Raw genomic sequence first — 22467 nt, 5'->3', positions numbered from 1 at the left:
AGGAGTAAGCAACCAAGTGAAAAGCTTAAGAGTGTCTATTGCAAGTATTCAACGTCAAATCTATAGCTCTGGAAGTTGGTGAAGCATCCACGACAGCATTCAAATCACCAACAATGCTGTATTGTTCTCCTTGATCAGTTATATTTTTATTTATTGGGCAGTAGTTTTTATACTTTAACTCTTTTTATACTTATCTTGTAACAAGTTTCAGCTGCTGAAACTTGGGAAAAGGTTGGGTCCAAACCTTAATTGGACTTTGTAAAGATTTTGGTTGGTGAACCTTTGGAAAACCAACTAGGTTAATTGTGAACATGGAAAACAATTGGTATAGGTTTTGGTTGGTAAGCCTTTGGAAAACCAACTAGATTGATTGTGAACCCGAAAAAATAACGAGTTAGGTTTGTATAAGGGTTTTTTGTCTAATGAAAAATAGGTAGATTGATAACATACCATAACAGAGAGTAGGTTATCAGTTCCCTATATATATATATATATATGCATGTATATATACATGCATATATATACATACATACATGCATATATAATAAGAACAAATAACCATCAAAATCGAGCTATCTATGTTTTTTGAAGCAATGACAACGGAAAGAGTTGGAAGAGCCGATGCACTACAAAAAAAAGAAAAAAAGAAAAAGGGAGGGATGAAAGGATGCTTCGGAACGCTATTTCAATATTTGTTGTGAAGGGAATAATGATATAGAGCGGGAATGATTTTTTTTTACGGATTATTTTGACATATTAATAGACTAAAAATTTGGATTATTTTTGGTTCACATTTTATAGGGGCATGGAACCAAACGGGGAAGAAGATAAACAATTTCAATAATTCCGGTCACCCAGGATATCAAGAAGAATAAAGAAATGATTTCAATAAACATATGCATAAATAACATATTTGAGGTATGTGTATAAGATCGTCACAATACTGCTATGATTAATTATATTAATAAAAAGGGATTAATTGCACTCGCTCTCGATTTACTAATTGTAACGTTTTGGTGGAAGTCGCGGAGGTATCTTTGAAATTTTAGTATATTGAAATGGCTATTAGGGCAAAAATAAAAATTGTTATAGCGTTATCGTCCAGAAGATGAAGAATTAATTTGAGAGGGGATGATGGTCTGCGGTGGACCGAACTGGATAATGCGGCAAGAGTAGAAGAGGAAAGAAACCCCCGGCACCACCGCTACCACCGGTAACGGCTATTTTCTCCCCGATCTCCATGGCGGCGGCTCCCCTGGCGTTCGCCTACTATCATGTCTCTCTCTCGTCCGACGCCTCCGCCCTTCCTCCTCTCAGGAAGAAGCGGCCAGCTCCTCATGTCCCCTCCCCTCTTCTTTGGCAGCCGACGGACCGGAAGAGGGCTGCTCGCGTTCGAATCTCCGCCGCCGCCTCGTCCAAGAACCGCTCGTCCCCTCGGGTGAGTGGGTTCCTTCTCTGCTGACGACATCTTTGATCTCCGTTTCTTTCTTTCTTTCTATCTTTTCTTTTCCTTACTCCTCAGATGTTCTTCTTTTTTTTTCTTTCTCTTCTTTATATGACAACATTCGTTACTTTTGTTCTCCGCTCTGGATGCGCCTGATTGTTCTGAATGAGAGACATTTTGTTTGGAGATATAATTTGTCTTAATAGAAATTGTTGATTTCATATATCCATTATCTTCGAATACCTATTGATATGTGCAAGAACCAATCTGAGATATGCGCTTCTTGGCTTGAATTTGTTCCATGGTTAGCAGTAGGGTTGGTTTGACCTTATAAATAGTAAACATATAGTGTGTGCTGACTTTGTGATTCGAGCGATTTTTTTTTTTTTTTTGAAATAATCCGGTTTCGAACCAGGATTCTATAGATTGATTCACAAGTTTCTTTTTCCTTCTTCTTGAACTTTTGTGAAGTGATAGATGTGTTCCCATGATTTGAACAGATCATATGATATTGTAGCAAGAAGAGGTAATTTGCTGGGTATTAAAAAAAGGTTGTGTAGTCACATTGCAGTTATGCTGACAGACTGAGCAATATCTCTCTGAATAAGTTATAAGTACCAGCAGTTTTTGAGGAAGATTTGATTTGGTGTGTTCTGTTTACAAATGGCATAATGTTGATTGATGAAAAGAGTCTTGGCTTGGATGCTAAATTTGAATAATGGGAGGCAAGTGTGAAAATTCCCCAAAAAAAATAAAGTGATCAAATTTATCCTGGATCTATAGCACAAAAGAACGGTGAGAGAGTAAAAAAAGTGTTAGAAATTAAGCTAGACCTTTTATTTTCCCAAGTCATTTATGATGTGTTGTTTCCCTATGTTTGTAATTCCTAAGCGTCAAATGTCTTTTGGTTTCCCAAGTGGCATGGGGAGATGGTTTTTCTCTTTATCAGGTGGTTATTTGATGCTTAGGGAATGCTAACGAGATTAATACTCTTAATCTCGGATTAGCTTTGGAGGGCCTATATAAGGGTCATGTAACTTGTTGTTTTAAATATATGAGAACCTGAGAAGAAAAGTTTATTTGTAGTACAACCCATTGGCTTGCTATTTTTTTTTCACTATTCATCAAGAGAACAACTTTCTTCTCTTGTTTTCTTCCCACAAAATTTGTTTGATTCCAACAAATTGGTATCAGAGCAAGGTTACAAGTTTATCTTGATGTCTTCCCATATGTTGCAACCACAACTTCCCAAATTCACCGGAAAGAATTATAGCCAATGGAGTCTTCAAATGAAGGTTCATTATGGATCCCAAGAATTATGGGATATTGTAGAGAAGGGTTTTGTCGACTTCGATAATGAAGCCTCTCTTACTCAATAACAATTGCATGAGTTGAAGGACAATCGCAAGAAGGACAAAAAGGCGTTGTTTTTTATTTATCAAGCCGTTGATGAGGTTATCTTTGAGAGGATTTCTCAAGCTACCACCGCCAAAGAAGCTTGAAAAATTCTATATGTTGCCTATAGAGGATCTGAAAAAGTTAAGATGGTTCGTTTGCAAACTCTAAGGAGTGAGTTTGATATGTTGCGAATGAAGGAGAATGAGACGGTTGAAGAATTCTTTAACCGTGTCACATCTATCGTCAATCAAATGAAGATAAATGGTGACCAAGTTGAAGAACAAAGAGTTGTAGAGAAAATTCTACGAAGTATGACAAGAAAATTTGATCATGTTGTTGTGGCCATCGAAGAATCAAAAGACTTATCCACTCTAACCATGGAAAGTCTTTTAGGTTCTTTACAACCTCATGAGCATCGTATTGTTCAAGCTACTCCACCCTCATTTGAGCAAGCCTTTCAAGCACAAACTTCAACTCGAGGTGGCCAACGTGGGGGGGGCGTGGAAATCTTGGAAGAGGAAGAAACATTAGAGAAAGAAATCAAGTACAAGAATATGGATCATCTTTCAACACAAGAGGAAGAGGCAGAGGTCGATCTTCTCTATCTCAAGTTCAATGCTATCATTGTCAAAAGTTTGGCCACACTATCAAGTTTTGTAGAAAGAAAATGACAGAAGAAAATAACAAGGAGACAAATTTCATGCAAGAGAAAGATCAAACTCAAGAAGAAGGTACTCTCTTTCTTGCCTGTTTGGCACAAGAATCTAATTCTCTTGATGTTTGGTATCTTGATAGTGGTTGTAGTAACCACATGACGGGGAATAGAAATGCTTTTGCAACTTTGGATGAATCTCTCCAAAGTGAAGTCAGAACGGGTGAAGATAATAAGCTTTTGGTGAAAGGAAGCGGAGATATTCTTGTCCATACCAAGAATGGCGACATTAAGCATATGGCTAATGTCTTCTATGTTCCTGGCCTAAAACACAATCTCTTAAGTGTTGGGCAACTTTTAAAGAAGGGGCACAATATTCAATTCAAAGATGATTCATGTGAAATTAAAGACATGAACAATGCTCTTATTGCCAAGGTGAAAATGACTCCAAACAAAATGTTTCCATTGAAGATGCAACATGGAGGTCTTCCTTGCTTCAACACCATCATCAAAGATTCATCATGGCTATGGCATCTGCGCTATGGGCACTTGAGTTTTTCCACTTTAACTCATATGTGTAAGAATCATATGGTGCGTGGCATGCCTAATATCATTATGCATGATCAAGTTTGTGAAGGATGTGCACTTGGGAAACACCATCGACACTCTTTTTCGGTAGGAAAAGTATGGCGTGCATCAAAGCCTCTTGAATTGGTACACTCAGATCTCTGCGGACCTATGAGGACAACTTCTCTTGGAGGTAACCGATACTTTCTCACATTCATTGATGACTTCAGTAGAAAAAATGGGTGTATTTTTTCAAAGAAAAATCAGAAGTTCTTGGTTTTTTCAAAACCTTTAAAGCCTTGGTTGAGAAGCAAAGTGGTTTCATGCTAAAAACTTTGCGTTCCGATCGGGGTGGTGAGTACATTTCCCATGAGTTTGTGGATTATCTTAAAGCAAATGGCATTTGGCATCAACTCACAACTCGATACACTCCACAACAAAATGGCGTTGCCGAAAGAAAAAATAGAACCATCATGGAGATGGCTAGAAGCATGCTGAAATCAAAAAGAATAAGCAATCATTTTTGGGCGGAAGCTGTGGCATATGCGGTTTATCTCTTGAACCGTGCTTCATCCAAAAGTGTTCAAGGAAAAACTCCTCAAAAAGCTTGGAGTGGTTTTAAACCTTGTGTTAGTCACGAGTATTTGGTAGTATTGCTTATTCGCATGTGCCAGATGAGAAAAGAGGCAAGCTAGATGACAAATCTGAAAAGTGCATTCTTCTTGGTTATTGTGAAAATTTCAAAGCCTATAAGTTGTTCAATTCCATCACCAAGAAAATTATCATTAGTCGAGATGTCAACTTCAATGAAGAAGAATCTTGGGATTGGGATGGCGACCATAGGAATGAAGAATCAATCATGGTTGATGTTAATGAAGACAAAGAATTGAATGGTGGTGATGGTGCAAGAAATGAAGAGGATATAACCCCACTTTCCTCTTCATCTTCTTCTCCATCCTCATCATCATCCTCAAGTGATTCAAATGCTCCAAGAAAAACCAAAAGCATAAGGGACATTTATGAAATGTCTAGGAGACTCTCTGAAGAAGACATGACTAATTTTGCTTTATTTGCTGATGCCGATCATCTTACTTTTGAAGAAGCATCTCAAGAAGACAAGTGGAGGCATGCTATGGATCAAGAAATTGATTCTATTCAAAGAAATAACACTTGGGAACTCATGGAGCTTCCAAGTGGTAAGCATTCTATTGGTGTGAAATGGGTATACAAAACAAAGCTAAATGCAAATGGAGAAGTTGAAAAACACAAAGCACGACTTGTTGCAAAAGGGTACAAGCAAAAATATGGAATTGATTTCCATGAAGTCTTCGCTCCTGTTGCTCGCCTTGAAACAATTCGCATGGTTCTAGCTTTGGCGGCGCAAAGAAGTTGGAAAGTTTTTCAAATGGATGTCAAATCGGCATTTTTGAATGGAGTTCTAGAAGAGGAGATATACATTGACCAACCACCAGGTTATGTGAAGAAAGGTGAAGAGAACAAGGTTTGCTGGCTCAACAAAGCTTTATATGGCCTAAAACAAGCTCCAAGGTCTTGGTATAACTCAATCAAGCCGTTCAAGCAAGCGGATCGTAGAAAAACCACTACTCAAAAGGTGTCCTTTTGAGCACACACTCTACTCAAAGAAGAACACTCAAGGTGATATTCTTATCATTTGCCTCTATGTTGATGACTTAATTTTTACCGGCAAATCTTAGCATATGTGAAGATTTTAAAAGAAATATGATGCATGAGTTTGAGATGACCGACATGGGTTTTCTTCATTTCTTCCTTGGAATTGAGGTAAAGCAGAATAAAGATGGGATTCTTATATCTCAAAGAAATATGCACGTGATTTGTTGAAGAAGTTTCATATGGAAAATGCTTCACCTGTAAGCACTCTAATGGAAGTTGGGTTGAAGCTAACTAAGGATGATGACAAAAGAATGATTGATGCAACTCTTTGTAGAAGTCTTGTTGGTAGTCTTATGTACTTGACTGCAACAAGGCCGGATCTCATGTTTGCTGTAAGCCTAATAAGCAGATTCATGGAGTCACCAAGGAGAATCCATTGGGAGGTTGCTAAAAGAATCCTACGATATGTACGTGGAACAATTGATTATGGCATACACTATGCAAGAGTTTCAAATTCAAGCTTGGTTGGCTACAGTGATAGTGATTGGAGTGGAAGTATTGATGATAGCAAAATCACTTCTGGCTTTGTTTTTCATATTGGTTCAGGTGCTATCTCATGGGCATCAAAAAAACAACCAATTGTGGCACTCTCTACGGCGGAAGCGGAGTATATTTCCTTAGCCTTAGCGGGTTGTCAAGCATTATGGCTAAGGTGGATTCTACAAGAACTCAAGCATTCTCAAAATGAAAGAACAAAACTGTTTTGTGATAATAGTTCGGCTATTGCACTTACAAAAAATCCAGTCTTTCATGGAAAAAGCAAGCAGCCAAGCATATTCGAATCAAGTATCATTTTATTCGAGATTTGGTCAAAGATGGAGAGATTGAGATCAAGTATTGCAAAACGGAAGATCAAATGGCGGATATTTTCACCAAGGCATTAAAAGTTGATGCATTTAACAAATTGAAGAAGAAACTTGGCATGGTCAAAGTCTAGCTTAAGGGGGGATGTTAGAAATTAAGCTAGACCTTTTATTTTCCCAAGTCATTTATGATGTGTTGTTTCCCTATGTTTGTAATTCCTAAGCGTCAAATGTCTTTTGGTTTCCCAAGTGGCATGGGGAGATGGTTTTTCTCTTTATCCGGTGGTTATTTGATGCTTAGGGAATGCTAACGAGATTAATACTCTTAATCTCGGATTAGCTTTGGAGGGCCTATATAAGGGTCATGTAACTTGTTGTTTTAAATATATGAGAACCTGAGAAGAAAAGTTTATTTGTAGTACAACCCATTGGCTTGCTATTTTTTTTTCACTATTCATCAAGAGAACAACTTTCTTCTCTTGTTTTCTTCCCACAAAATTTGTTTGATTCCAACAAAAAGTTCTTTAAAAAGTTATGCTTTTGACCTCTCATTTCTTATTTTAACTATATTTTTTCGTTTCAAGTTTTCACCTTAAAGGCGCACATGTTATGATCCATATTAATTTCGAAATAAAAAAGTTGCAGTTTTACAGATACAAAAAGCTAATAGCGAGAAATCACATGATTCGCTTGCAGCACCATGTTTCTGCAATTTCACAGGTGCTGGAATGTGCTAATATAGATGAAATCAATGGTTTTTATTTGATGATTTTTCTTGAACCTAGGATGGACTGCTTATCAAGGCTGTAGTGTTTAACTCTTCCAGGAGTCTTCAGATCCATGTCGTATTCCAACATCATCAGTCTTCTCATGGTTATATCATGGACTGAAGGGACATGAGTGTGCAATTGCTGCAATGCTCATATTTGCTCAAATATCATTTCCACTATCTATGAGCAATTGGAGCCCATGGTTGGCTTCTACTGCAAATGCAGTGCTTTATTCACCTGACACCAAGGTTCCAAGAACTGGAGAACTTGCGTTGAGGAGGGCTATTCCTGCCAATGCTAACATGAAAGCAATACAGGTACATATATTTGCTTTGAAGTTCTGTTAGTCATATGTGATGGCGATTCGTGCTAAGAGTATGTTGCTATGTCTGCATTACCTATCTGACCTTTCCTGTAGGAGTCTCTGGAGGACATCTCATACTTGTTAAGAATACCTCAGAGAAAGCCTTATGGTACAATGGAAGGTGATGTCAAGAAAGCAATAAAGGTGATGCCTTACAGAGCTTGTGGGCACTATTCATATGCACAAAATGTCGCTAACCTGTATATATTTAGAAATTTATGCTGCTGTCAGCTATGAACATATTGACTTGATTGATTAATTTGTCTCTATTTCCATAACGGCGATATAATTCATTTAAGCATCAGTCGAACATTTCTATCGAAATGTTCTTCAAAGTAGGTCGTACACTGCAGAATTGTTCTTTTTTTTGTTTCAATCTATATATCTTTACTGTGCTAATATCATCAATTAGATTTGATAAATTAAAGTTAGTGGCATTCTCCTTCGATTGGTAGAATTTGAAGATACTCAAAAGGAAGTAATAAAACATGAACAAGTGAATTAAGAGGCATGAACCTAGCATCTCCAGGAAAATGGTCCTAGAGGTTAAGACTTGGAAAGCATAGGGAAGACAGGAGTTTGCAGAGGTATAGCCTGGTTCTCTCTTTGACTGGAGTATTCTATGGCAAGCTTAAAAATTTGAGGAAGGGAGTGAAGACGTTACATGAACAGGTTGAATGTATGTCTATCCCCTGGATGGTGGTGATTTAGTGGTCATTTAGACTGAAAAATAGAGGTGCTTGGATTTGAGTAGAGCCTTCAGTTCATCCAATTCATCCAGGATGGATAATGTGCTGGAAAAAGGAGGTCAAAGGGGACATTGTTGTGGGGCTCACTATGTTCTTGACTAGTCATGGCTTGTCATATTCAATTCTTGAACTAATTTGCAAATAAAAGCTATCATGGAAATATTTGTTATAACTTGGTGTTTTTTCTTGAAAGCCCATGCTTGACAACCTTTAGAAGCTAGGCTGGAAACATGGTATAATTGTTACACATAATGTCATTGGTACTGTTTCCATTTACTAAGCACAAGATGGTTCTTGCATGTGGTGAAAATGGGAAGTGCTTCAATATTCCTTTGTTGATGCTGAAGGGCAGCAATCTTTACCTGTTGAGTCTAATCCATGGTTGATTTGGACAGTGAGGGATGAAATATGTGGATATCTTCTTAATCTATTCGGTTTGTTTGGGGTGCAAAACTGCCAGGTTCTGGGATCATTTGAAGAACAAAAAAATTACAGCTCATTAGATAGTATTAGACGGATTATAGATTTCTAGGGTTCATGAAAAAATTAAGTGTCTACTTCAGGTACCATTAGAGGAATAATTGATGTCTTGGTCAATAATCATTGTGCTTTTGTAGATCACTTTAAAAAACTTTTACTTATGTTAAGTCATGCTTGAACTCTTTAGAGAAAATTTAGAGAATAATTAAGATGATTTTTTGTGGACTTAACGGACAATGAATATTCTTTCCATAAATCAAGGAATTACTATGGTGATGAAATTATGCTTCCATGATCACATGTTGCATAATGTTATGAGCAAATGGCTTGCATTTGACATTGTTTTTCTTCCTGTCATATTGCTTTTTCTTTCCCAACAAAAAATTAATGACATCTGTTGGTAGGCATATAATGTAGTCTGTATTGTTTGGATGGCTGTAGTTTTTAATCAGTGTCCTAATATGGCCAGATATTATAGTTAAAAGATTTGAATTTGCATATGCAAAACTTATAACTTTTACGCAATTTCAGTAAAGAATCCTGTGAATATATACTAAAGTTACTGATATACACTGTTTGCTTTTCCTAACAATGGAATCTACTACTAAACTAGAGTTGTTCTGGTCTTCAGATTGCAACTGAGGAGCAAGAATCAATCTTGGGCAGTATACCAAAAGAATTTAAGGAAAAGGGTTCTATGCTGTATGCTTCTCTTCTAGATGGAAAGGTGCATCAGTCGTCAAAAGAAAAAAATGCAGTTTTTTTCATAAAAATTGGTTCCAAATTGATGCTGGAGCTCAATATTGTCCATCTGGTTTTTGGTTTCTTATTGACACTACTACTGTTTTGATTTTGGGATCCCATGTAATGTTATAGAAGATGGAGGTCAACCTAGTTAAAAGAAGATTTGTTATTGACTACATTATTTTTTTTGTAAATTTTTCAGGGGGGATTGCAGAACCTCATTGAGTTTATAAAGGAAAAGGACCCAGATAAGGTATCTTTAGGTCTGTCTTTATCTCTTGACACTGTTGCGGAACTGGAGTTATTGCAGGTAACATTATTTCATGTTATATTATGAACACTAGAAAATGTGAGTGAGAAGACAAAAACATCCTATTATAGTAACATCTTAAACTTATGGATGTCTAATATGTGCACTTCGTGGTATAGGCTCCAGGATTGTCATTTCTATTGCCTGAGCAGTACTTGAAATATCCAAGGTGACATCGAGCTCTCTCCCCACCTCCTCCCTCCTCCTCTTCCCCTTCTGCCCTGGTATCAAGATTAATACTTGACATTCACTTTTTGGTTCTGTAATTTGACTTCTATGTGTTAGTACTTGGTATTGTTACTTGATGTACAATATCATTTGTTTGTTATGGATGTTGAAAGTTATTCTGATATTCTGGTATATTCATTTAATGACTACAGAGATGCATAAGCATTTAAAAGCCATAGGTGAAATTCACAAGTGCTTTAAATAGTTTTCATAAATTCTCTGTGGATTATCTACTGAAAAAAATCCTATGTGGATTTATAACCCATTAACACAAATAAGTGGCAGAAAGTTTATTTAAAAAATGGTAAGACATGACATGTTTCGGATTTAACCTCTTGAAGCATCTTTTCTACTATAAGGTGTTGGAACTGGCATAAAAATTAAATTTGGTGGAAGTTCTGCCTCTGGCAATTCTGCTCCTTATTTTTCTCTAGCTCCTTTTGCTTTCATTGCAAAGTCCTATTACTGGTTATTGAAGATGGATGATAGTGCCATATGTCAAGGAAATGTTGCTTGCAGCGTATGCCGAACCGGCCCGTACCGGCCGGTACGGGCCGGTACAAACCGGTCCGGCCAGCTACCGGTACGCCGGAGCCGTTGAAACTGGTACAGGCCGGTTCCTCGCCAGAGACGAAGAAGACGAGGAGAAAAAGAGAGCGCGGGGAAGAGAGGGAGGGAGCCCACCTTCGGCCGCCATCGGAGAGCCGCGAAGGGGCGTCGGAGGCCGGTGGGGGGCGGCGGAGCCCGGCGGGGGATGGGGGAACCCGCGGGGGCGCTGCGGAGGCCGCGGCCGCGGCCGCGTTTTTTAATTTAGGGATTTTAAGTGAAGTTGGCAAATCGGTTGCCCCCGCGGGTTCCCCCATCCCCCGCCGGGCTCCGCCGCCCCCCACCGCCCTCCGACGCCCCTCCGCGGCTCTCCGATAGCGGCCGAAGGTGGGCTCTTTCCCTCTTCCCCGCGCTCTCTCTGGTTCTCTTCTTCTTCCCCGGTTCCGGCGGGAAAGAGCTTCCTGGTTCGTACCGCCCGGAGCACGGTACGAACCGGCCCATACCGACCGGTAGGCAACCGGTACGCCTACCGGACCCGGTACGGCGGACCTTGGTTGCTTGTAATTCTAATGTGGGGCATATAGACTGGCTTTTTAATATCGATAAAGTTAATTTTGTGCCCAAATGTTGTTGAGGGCCATGAAACTTAGGGACAAAAAAATCATGGTTTAACTTCATATTGCTAGCTTGGTGCAAAGAAATATATTGTTATTTCTGTTTGTATTGCTAATGTTCGAGGATATTGTTAATTTTCGAGGATGAATGATGAAACTGGAGCCCAATAATTCTAAAGCTTTTCTGATTTAAGAAAGAGGCTTTCCATATTTTCCTCACGGTAGTGGCGAATTTAAATTCTAATATAGCATGATGTTCCATATTCATTATATTGGAATTTAGACTTCAATCAAAGGAATGGGGGTGCCTATTCGTACAATTTCTATATATCAAATATGATTCCATTCAACTATCCATCTGTCTATCAATACATTCATCCATCTTGACAGATCTCTAGTCTCCTTATCTCTGTTTTGTAATTCATTAATCAGATATACAATTGTTTCAGGCAACCACAACATGGCTTGTTTGTAATTGGAACAAATATGCTGAATTATCCAAATAGAAATTATTTTAGACTAGCTTCTTGAATTTTATTATATTGTGCATTTCTTGGTTTTTGCAATGCCTTTCCTTTGGAAAGCTAATGTCAATGTCAATATTCTAGTGTTTTTTTGTTGTTGTTTTGGGGGGGGGGCTCATAATCCGTATTACATTCTAATGATGCTATTGCTGCAGTATCAGGAAAGCTGCATTGATAAATTGATTGTTTGTAAACAACTCTTGACGTGAAAACATAAAAATAAGTGTCTTATGCATCAGAAGGGGAGGGAGGTTAAAGTGCCTTATGTACGCAATCTCCTTGCAGTTTGTTTTGCTATATATTGCTTTGATCAATGTATATATTTTGCCTTGGTGGAAAGGCTGAAGTTCTGGAATCTATTGCATGTTTACTGACGCTCACATCAGGCATAACATATTATGCACTTTATAGGTTAACAGGGAGGGGAACTGTTGAATTCACCATTGAGAGAGGTGATGGTTCCACATTCTTTCCGACAGCTGGCGGTGAACCAAAAAGCCTTGCTACAGTTCAGGTTTGCCTAAGTCGATTTTGTGGATGACAAACGTTTAACATTAGCTCATGCAAACTTCTATTTCTGTATATGAGATAAGATATTTTCTTGTAGGAGGGCTTGACCTTGGATGAGAACTAGCATTGTAGCAGATTCCATATTGAAATAGATAAACGGTGCTTGTAGTCAATATATATGTAAAAGAGCTAAATATTTCAGGAAAAAAAACTAACTTCATAAAAGCGTTAGCCTAAACGCCGACAAATCTAATGAACTGAGATGAAACATTTCTAGTCAACTGTTAAGCTGCTTAGGCACTACTTGCTCTTGTATGATACTGTAGGCTTTGAAGAGATTTATAAGTGCACTACGTCAAGATACATAAGTGGTGGATTGAGAAACAAGTTTATAGATGGATTGATTACTTAGGCAATATCTCTTATTGGCCTAGTGAGACCTTGAAAGATTTGGCTGGAGCAACTAAAAGCACATTATGATGCAAGGATTTGTGACAACATTTGCAACATAGGGCCTAGAAAAATGTACAAGTAATCCACCCACTTTACTGTATCGACCAGCATAACAAAAACTGATACCATTTTGATGGTAAAATGTCGCATTGACAACACCATTGGTCCTTTATTTAATCTTCGATATTGGTGATTTTTCACTTGATTATATTCTAGTATGAATACTTCTATATTTGATTCATATGCCTTAATTTGGAACGGTTAATGAGTATGAGTTTCTTAAGCTTGGCTATGCTGTTCAATTCACTATTGACATGTTTAGGTTGTCATTGATGGATATTCTGCTCCACTGACAGCAGGAAATTTTGCGAAATTGGTAAGGTAGCTAAATCTGTCTTGGTGCTTTGTTCTTTTCCATTTTCTGTTTGGAAATGTTGGCATCTGCTTAATTTGAAGTTTGAACTAATGGCAACAAAAAGCTTTATAGGCAATTTATTTTTTAAAATCACACATGTTGTAAAATTCAAAGTAAATACTTGTTGCCTTTTTAGTTACGTCATCATTTATCAGAAATTTCAAATTGAAATATCAAGTTGTTCTTTTAGGTGCTTGATGGTGGATATGATGGGGTGAGGCTGAAATGTACAAACCAAGCTATTCTTTCAGATAATGAACCCGAGAGGTATGGATACAGTGTGCCCCTAGAAGTAATGCCTTCTGGACAGTTTGAACCACTATACAAGACAACTCTCAGTGTTCAGGTCTGTTTCGTAGATATTGGCAGTTATCTACAGTTATTAGAATTCTGGCCTTTGCATATTTTATTGTTTTTTCTCTCTTTTCCATCGGTATAGGATGGGGAGCTCCCCGTGCTTCCTTTATCTGTATATGGAGCAATTGCAATGGCACATAGTGTGGACTCTGATGAGTATTCTTCACCATCTCAGTTTTTCTTCTATCTCTATGATAAGAGAAATGTGAGTCATGTGCTACAGTTTTGTTCATTTGTCTACTAAATGGAATGATTTGTAAATGATTTTTGATAAGTTCTCTCCTCAAATACTAGATTCTCTAAATGTCTCCCTTTTGAGATTCTACAGTGTCTTTCTATGAATTTTTCAGTCGAGCCTAACCTATCATCGGATAGTTTGCAATCTAATGCCTATGGTTGGCATCCATATATGATATTGCCTATGTTAGTCCGTAGTTGACATGTGATTATCTAATTCATTCATTTAAAATGTGCAATCAAGGAACACGATTATATTTTACTTTTCATTCTAATCAGAATTTTGCATCATTCTATGAAAAACACGTTCAGTATGTTGTACTATAATTTTGAGTATTTTGTTGTATCTTTGAATTCATGCTACGTGATCTTGTTACGATTCTATCTTTGCCGCAAATGCTATTTCTTTTGCCCATTCTTAATATGATATCTATAAAATCCTTTTCCCCTTGCAGGCCGGCTTAGGTGGGTTGTCTTTTGACGAAGGTCAATTTTCTGTTTTTGGGTATTCCCCGAAACCCTCTAACGCGAAATGATGCGTAATTCCCGTTGAAATTAATGACATGAGACTGTGTAGATATATTACTGTGTGAGTTAGACTTAGACATGTCTTTTAATATAATTCTTCTACATATGCTGTTTCAATACATAGATATACAACTGCTGGAAGAGAAGTACTTTCGCAGATTAAAACGGGAGACTTGATTCGATCAGCAAAGTTAGTACAAGGCCAAGATCGCCTTATACTGCCAGATGCAAATTGATCCACTCTGCTGCTGCTGATTATGTTCCTTTCGTTCTTTTGTGCATTGCTCCAGAGAAGGCATGGATCTGTTTTCTGGCAGCTGCAGGTCGGGCCATTGATGAATTGCTTATGTATTTATTGTACATCAAAATCACGAGCATTTCGTGCTTAACACAAGCACTTGTGGTTGCTTGTAGCATACTTTCATGACCTCCATTTTTCCGTTTTACATGTCAGTTCTGGTGAAAAGCTCGTTTAGTGTGTTATCATCACATCTAAATTTTCTTTTTGGTTTTGATTCACTACATTTTATTTAGATAGCGCTTGGACACCTGTAACTGGATGTAAGTGAATCTTAGTTGCAGGAGGTGGTCCGTTTCTGGATTGTTATAAATCGACTTAAATACATTTTGAGAGTCCATTTGCAGTATTTAATATCAAATTGGTTATAAGATAAATTATTGCAACTGAAAAACATTTTAGAGATATCTTAGTGCAGTAATATTTAATGTTGTCCTTATAATATAATCTAATATAATTAAATTCTCTTTTTTAGACGAATAAATTTAAGATTTTATTTTATTACAATTTGAAATCTCCTGAACCAAACGCTAAAAATGCATTTACAAATACAGCAACTACAGTTAACCTCAATTACATGTTTTTTCCAATTACAATATTTGAAGCGCTACACGAGATATTAGTTCTACTGTTTTATCTGTTACCGTTTCGTTTGCGAGGGATGATGGAGTGGATTGTTTTTTAGGGATAGGTATACTCGGCTACAACAGCGTTATGCGACGGGCCCCGACGGATGCTTCTTGTACGTTTGTATATACCCAGGTATCGGCACCGGCATCGTAGCTTCTCATTATATACGGTTACCGATATATCCTGCGGGGGCACGCGAGGATGATGTTGGCTGCGGGCGGTGCCATTGCTGCTGCCGTTGCCCGGCCGCCGCCGCCTCCTCTGGTGAGATGTGGGGCTCGGAAGGAGGCGGAGAGTGCGGAGTTCAAGATGGAGGCCGAGGGGGACATGCGCCGAGGGATGCTGGGGTTCGGGCTCGGGGGAGCGGCGGGCAAGAAGAAGAAGAAGAGGAAGAAGGAGAAGGTCGAGGTGGTGTGGCAGTGCGCTCGGGGCTGCGGCGCCTGCTGCAAGCTGGACAAGGGCCCCGCCTTCCCCGCCCCGGAGGAAATCTTCGCCGACGACCCATCCCACCTCCAGGTCTGCTCTTCTCCCTTTGTTATCGGAACCTCGCTCGCCCGGTCATTCTTATTCTGTTTCTTTATTGCAGCTTTACAAAAGCCTGATAGGCCCTGACGGCTGGTGCGTCCACTACCATCATCCGACCCGGACCTGTTCCATCTACCCAGGTCGGTCTGCATCACGTTCTTTTTTTCCTTCCCTCTCTCTGTTTTCCTGAGCACAAGATCTTTCTGCTGGTGCTGCGCAGACCGGCCCTTCTTCTGCCGGGTTGAGCCTGCTGTCTTCCGGAAGCTCTACGGCATCGACGAGAGGAGATTCAATAGAGAGGCTTGCAGGTCAGCCCTCCTCTCCGATGCTTTCCCCCATTGTCACAATCGGCACTTCCCTCCCTCTTCTGCGTACTTGCTCACACTTAACACTTTTTGCAGCTCCTGCAGGGATACCATCAAAGCAGTTTATGGCTCCGGTTCGGAGGAGCTCAAGAACTTTGACCGTCTCACTAGAAATCCCAAATAAATGCTTGCTGTTATACTCAGTGGTGGTGAGTTCTGCTCTTGCTTCGTCCGCGATTACCGTTCTCAGAATAGGATCTCTTCGTTTGCATGATTTTATCTTTGTCTGCCTGCAAAAAGCTTCTCCTCAATTGCTCATATGCACTGGGGTTTTGGGGTTGGTTTTCTTCTTCTCGCCAAACATTCTCCGATTACCTTGTTTCCCATTACTCTTCAGGATTAATCCACAAGCTCACAGCCGTTCGTCCCAGAAGATGAATTTTGCAATTGTTGTCTTTGGTAATCCCCTGCGGGACGAAAACTAGAGCCTGTGATAGAGCTCTTCTCAGGGCGCGATGTGAAACCATCATCCTTACAGAACACCAATTAAGTCTTAATTAGGCTAAAGAGGGAGTGGGGGGAGAACCAGAAATGTAATGTTTGCTCGATTAAAGTAATCAAAAGACAACAGAGTACTTGCATATAAAAGAGAGAAATAAAAAATATGGTGGACTTCTCCTTAAATAAATGATGATAAGACTCAACCTACAGATATCACTCCACACATGGAAGAGGTAGCTTGAGTTGCAGCAGTAGCTATGTTAGACTGTTTGCTACCAAGAATAAGGGTCTAGGGTCATCACTTGGAGTGCACGCTCTCATCTTGGAGCCAGATCATTGAAAAAATAAGAATAAATCTGATTCTTCCATGGATTTCTAATTCCAATTATCGTTTCCATAACATGTGTTTTGAAGAATTCAAAACTGGTCTATAGTCTATACTCAGTCCAAACTTTGTGAAATGATGTATTACTGGACCATACCTAAACTCTTCCTGTTGAATTTTACCTCCTTGTCTCACAAACTAAAAACTTGCATAACTGATTTAAAATTTGCACGACTTCAGAAAGTTATATGGAAATTTAAATGTCACATGACTACTCCAGGAATGCTATAGAAATAACCCTAAAAACAAATCAAGAAATTCTGCAACAATGGAGATCTGGCATCTCTTCTGCTACAGTTGGTTGACTGCAGCACAGCTTCTTTTATTTGGATGGTTAAAACTTAAAGGTGCCTATACATTTCCAAATGGTCATTACATAAATATATAACCCATCTTACCTGAAAAACGTTGATTCCCCAAATTTTGACGATATAAAGGCCCCAATTGATCCATTTTTCCTTGATATGGTGCAATGTTAAACTACTCGTACATGGAGCAGTTGCAGTGGCATATAATGTGGACTGTGCAATGTATGCATAACCATCTTAATTATTCCTTAAGCTCTATGATCAGAAAAATGTAAGCACTACACTTTTTCAGCAGCTTTCCAGTACAGATATGACATGTGGATAGGCTTTGGTTGGTTTTCTATGGAAATTGAGATAGAGGGTTTTCTACATATATATTTGTTCTCTTCTTTGAGAATTTGATGCTATCAGACCTCTTTTTTCAAGTTTTAACTCAATCCCGATATATGGTCAAATACTCTTACCAATATAAAGATGTATAGGACTGTTTTTGGATTTATAAATTGTACAATGACATAATTGGCATCATGATGTGGGCACTCTTGTTCTGTGAACTATGATAACTTGGTTCCTCTTACGAACATAATGTAGCACTAAGGGACAAGATTTCATGCTGTGAACACTTCATGTATTAATATTATGTTGGTCCAAAGTCAACTGATCTGCTTCATCTATTTGCACATGTGAGTGCTGACATATGTAAAGATATTCTAGTTCTTATGTTGATTCAATGGTTTTACATAATTTCTGAAAAGTTCATTTGCTTTGTGTGCTAGAACTTGGAGAACATTGAATTATATTCCTGAATTTTTGTCAATTTTTGTCACTGATGGGTGTTGTAACTCACAGTGATTCTGAAGCTGGCATATAATTTAAATCAACATTGTCATGGGTATCTTAGTTTCTTGCATGCCACTTTCATGTTTGTAGTTTTATCAAAACCCTATTTATGCCACAAGTGCTATTGTTTTGTCAATCGTATAGTTCTAATTGTAATTTCCCCCACCCTGCACTATGGCTTAGGATGATTATCTTTTTACAAGGTTGATTTTCTGTTCTGGGGTATTCCTTGAATCTACTACTGCTGCGACGTCATGTATTATACTTACTGGTTAATGACTCTTTATGTGAATCCCTTTATAAAGATCAGTTCATGAAAATAATAAGTGATTCCTCATTCTTGCAAATGCGGTGTGTTATATATATTCTGTTTTGGTATACAGATATGTAACAGGAGAGAAATACCAGCACAGATTAAACGATGGACTTGATTCCATTAGCAAAGTTTCTGCAAAAGCACAGGAACCTTTTATTACCAGATCGAACTTAAATCTGCTTGGCTGCTGAACATGTTGCTTTCATTATTATTGTCATTATTATCATTATTATTGTCACATTAAGGAATTGCTTTTAAATCGCAAGTATGATGCTTCCATCTACTACTCTGCACTCTGCAGTTTGGACATTGTAATGTTTTTTATGTAAAAATATTCTAATACTTACAAATGTTTAAGAATCTGATGCCGTGTTTCAAGAGCACTGGATTTGCATATGAGCAAGCTCATCCAGAGTAATATTTGGACGCGTCGTACAGTAACATCTGTAAACAACTAGTAGTACTGACGTTCACAAAGTCATGCCAGCTCACAGCTGCAGGTGTCTTGCAACGGACTTGCTCTTACTCTGGCATCTTAATCACTCGTAGAAGCTAAAGCTGATCCTTCCTCTGTTCAGAATCATCTTATTCTTTTTTAATAAGCTATCAATCTTTGGAAGCATACATTCATACAAGCCATTGATCGAACTGGTGAGATCAAGTCTGGCTTGTGATTATTATCTACTGGAATATTAGACATCAGAAATTGGATCTACCCTGTATCAACCTTTGGGAAATTGGATGTAAGCACGAAACAGACAACAGAAAGCGAGAAATCAATGATCGATTGGGTGTTTCGTATGCTTTATTTCGGAATGGAACATCCAAAAGGGGGGAAAAAAAAGGACCAATTTAGTTTTTTGTGATGTACTGTTTCAGATAATAGCAGCATCAAAATAATACAAGATCGGTTTCTTCAGAAAGTGTCAGCTATGAAGAAGGGAGCACAATGTAATTTTTGTTTTGTTTTGTTCTTTCATCGTCGAGCTCCTCCGCACCTCTCGTTGAGCCAGGCGAGGATATCGTTGCGGACGAGGGCGACGTTCTCGTCCGTCTCGCCGAAGAGCAGGGAGTGCATCATCCCCTCGTAGATCCTGATGGTCTTGTCTTCGCTCCGGGCCGCGTCGTACAGCGCCCGGCTCACCGCCGGGTCGGTAACGACGTCGGCGCTGCCGTGGAGCACGAGGAAGGGAAGGGTCACCTCCGAGAGGCGGGATCCCAGGTCGTCGGTGGCCCGGAGCAGCTCCACCACGGTGCCCAGCCTCGGCTTCCCCCGGTACCGCAGGGGGTTGCTCGCGGCCACCTTCCGCTTCGCCTCGACCCTCACCGACTTGTCGACGAGGTCGGCCGTGGGAACTATGGGCAGCGTGGGAGCGAGCCGGGCAACGAAGGTCAGGACTTGCGGAATGGGCCACCGGGGGCGGATGCTGTCGGAGATCTTGCACATGGGGGCGACGAGGACGGCGCCGCGCCAGACAGCCTCGGGGCGGCGGTCGCGGAGGTGGATCAGGAGGCAGAGGGCGCCGCCCATGGACTCGCCGTAGAGGAAGCAGGGGAGGCCGCGGAGCTCCGGGGAGCGGCGGACGGAGTCGAAGTAGGCGAGGCAGTCGTCGGCGACGGCGGAGAGGTCGGGGAGGAAGGCGCGAAGGCCGGGGGAGCGGCCGTGGCCGGGGAGGTCGATGGCGCAGCAGGCGAAGCCGTGGCTGGCGAGGAAGATGGGGGTGGCCTGGAAGGTCCAGCTGATGTCGTTGCCGTAGCCGTGGATCATGCAGACGAGGGCGCGGGGGGGCGAAGAAGAGGGCAGCCAGGAGCGGGCGAAGAGGGACAAGCCCCCCGGCGAGGCGAAGGACGAGCTCGTGCCGCGGATGCCCTGCGATGCGTAGTACTCTTCCTCGTCCGCGGGATCGTCCCCCCAGAAGTGGCGCTGCTGCTGGTGGTGGTGTTGGTTGCGGCCGGCCGCCTCCTCCATCCCGAACCGATTAGGAGTGATTTGGCGACGGTCGAGAGGGGGAGGAGGGTCCTCGCTGAACCTACCGGAGAATGGGGTTTGTTTTGTCCAATAAGAGCGATCAACATTTTGACTCTCGAGTGGCTAACCTAAAAGGCATCTGCCTCTACGACTGTGATCCGAGGTGGCTGAGAGGGCATCATTTTTTGATTGACGGTCATGATTTTATTTATGGGGCGCAAAAAAAAAAAAAAAAAAAAAGTTTGGGAATGATTTTATCATTCTCCGACTCTTTGGGCTCTTACAGGGAGGCCCAACCAAAGGTTGGGACTCTTTGGGCTGATACAATATAATTAAATTATTGGTTTTGGTTGTGCTATGGAAATAATCTGGATATCTTTCGTGTTTAACTACAATGCAATTATACATTTAATGATGGGACACTATAATTATTAAAATTATTAAGAAATGATAGTGTCAAGGTGACTGCTATTAATAATTTGAAATGTAATCTACTTCAATTTTTGACGACATGGTGATATGGTTGCTTTTTCGCTGAAATTATGATTATCATTTCCGATATAATTAATACGTGTTAAAGATCTAAATTATGTTTTATAATATCAAGGTGTTATGTATTATTCTGATGTTATATGTGATAATAAAGAGTGATATTGTTGCCTCTAAACCGTAAAATGGATCGACAATCTAAATTATGGTTTTAACAATATGGTAATTCAATTTGGAAACTTTTTTATGTTTACATACTGAACCAGATTGAGCACGAATTGAAGCAGTTGTGCTTAGCACAAATGGATCATCTGGAGCACCGGATGTTCATAGAAAGAAGTAAAGGCTATAATCCATGGATTGAAAAATCTTCCTCTTGCAGGTAACAGCCATGGCAATGAAGTAATCGGTGTATGTACACACCATGGTTTGTAATGTCAAATGCTTTATGCCAAACTGTTGGCTGACATGCCCCAACGACATTATCCAGCTTGCCACAAAAAGTTTCATGACTGGCCAATTAGTCTCGAACTTAAAAAGGTAGTTCTCAAGGTTAAAGCAAATTATATTGCTCCTCTTTCTAATATATGTAATTGTATAAGAGAGAATGGTGGTAGGGAGAGATTATGAGAGCAAGAAGAAGACTAAGTGTGTGTGTTTTTAGGTGCAAGAAATGGCTCCTATATATAGGCCTTTTGTAATTCAACCATAATGGTTGAATATTTAAGGTCTTATTAAGGCCATAATAAGATATAATGGGGAGTTTTGAAACTTCCAAATGAAATTAGAAATACCTAGAGGTTACAACAATTCTTTTAAAACTTTGTGGGTTATAAATCTTGTTGCTGGTGGTCCAAACCGAGAACGATTGGCACTGCGGTGTGAACGGGGTTCCGTCTGAGTTGTCTTGGTTGGTGTTGGTTGCGCTCCACCTTCCGCCAAGAAACCTGCAAACAAGCCTTGCACCACCACCAGGGTGGTGATGGCCCTCCGACGGTCAAGTCAGAGGAGATTGGAGGAGGAGGAGAGGTGATAATCGCAAGTAAGAGAGTGCTATGGGAGATATTGCTCACCCCCCCTTTCTCCCCCCAGCCGCATATATACCTGGCTGGGGGGTCTCTCAGGGGGGTTCGTTATCGTGGGGCACGATGGTGTGGCCACTGACATGGCCGTTACAGGGCGTCGTGGAGCAGCACCGGGTACGGCCACGTCAGGGCATAGTGGGGCTCCGCTTTGTACGGCTGATGCAGGAGATCGTGGAGCAGCATCGGATACAGCCGTTGCAGGGAGTAGTGGAGCAGGAGGCCGCGGCGTGCCTCTGGGGAATAGCCTGTCGTTATCAAGAGATCTCCGACTCGGGGTCGGAGCGCTGGATCAAGGGGCAGCCGACTCGGGGTCGGGCTGCGGAGCCGAGGATATCCGACTCGGAGTCGGATTGCTGGATCAAAGGGCAGCCAACTCGGGGTCGGGCTGCGGAGCCGAGGACGTCCGACTCGGGGTCGGAGCGCTGGATCAA

The 22467-nt window shown here is 40.3% G+C and overlaps 3 protein-coding genes across 19 annotated transcripts; 2 read left to right on the top strand and 1 right to left on the bottom strand.

Moving 5' to 3' along the window:
* Nucleotides 1-906: 906 nt before the first annotated feature.
* On the top strand, nucleotides 907-15693 carry LOC103721055 (Cyclophilin-like peptidyl-prolyl cis-trans isomerase family protein). Of its 17 annotated transcripts, none has more exons than XR_015967644.2 (14): nucleotides 1107-1438; nucleotides 7202-7276; nucleotides 7383-7643; nucleotides 7745-7834; nucleotides 9551-9646; nucleotides 9866-9973; nucleotides 10093-10142; nucleotides 12297-12399; nucleotides 13171-13224; nucleotides 13454-13609; nucleotides 13703-13825; nucleotides 14313-14362; nucleotides 14510-14708; nucleotides 15375-15693. XR_015967644.2 is itself a non-coding variant. In XM_039125774.3 (13 exons), exons 1-13 carry the CDS (start codon nucleotides 1241-1243, stop codon nucleotides 14619-14621), a joined length of 1476 nt encoding a protein of 491 aa, XP_038981702.3. In that variant the 5' UTR covers nucleotides 1107-1240; the 3' UTR covers nucleotides 14622-14874. The 17 variants fall into 17 exon arrangements, 10 of the variants coding, with proteins under 10 accessions (XP_038981704.3, XP_088558223.2, XP_088558227.2 ...); XR_015967643.2 differs by having other exon boundaries at nucleotides 15369-15693; XR_015967646.2 differs by lacking the exon at nucleotides 7202-7276 and having other exon boundaries at nucleotides 1034-1438; nucleotides 15369-15693.
* Nucleotides 15515-18855, top strand: LOC103721056 (zinc/iron-chelating domain protein). Its single transcript, XM_026810010.4, has 5 exons — nucleotides 15515-15829; nucleotides 15900-15978; nucleotides 16059-16146; nucleotides 16240-16352; nucleotides 18561-18855. Exons 1-4 carry the CDS (start codon nucleotides 15515-15517, stop codon nucleotides 16325-16327), a joined length of 570 nt encoding a protein of 189 aa, XP_026665811.3. The 3' UTR covers nucleotides 16328-16352; nucleotides 18561-18855.
* A 402-nt stretch (nucleotides 18856-19257) lies between these two features.
* LOC103721054 (alpha/beta-Hydrolases superfamily protein) lies at nucleotides 19258-20597 on the bottom strand. Its single transcript, XM_008811087.5, has one exon. The coding sequence runs from the start codon at nucleotides 20460-20462 to the stop codon at nucleotides 19470-19472; it is 993 nt and encodes a 330-aa protein (XP_008809309.3). The 5' UTR covers nucleotides 20463-20597; the 3' UTR covers nucleotides 19258-19469.
* Nucleotides 20598-22467: the final 1870 nt, after the last annotated feature.

This window comes from Phoenix dactylifera, chromosome 1, assembly GCF_051530095.1.
Source record: "Phoenix dactylifera cultivar Ajwa chromosome 1, Ajwa_hap1_PhDact_Kaust_v1.1, whole genome shotgun sequence".
Classification (NCBI taxonomy): domain Eukaryota; kingdom Viridiplantae; phylum Streptophyta; class Magnoliopsida; order Arecales; family Arecaceae; genus Phoenix; species Phoenix dactylifera.
Note: the sequence above shows the minus strand (reverse complement) of the source record. Positions and strands in the feature narration are given on the sequence as shown.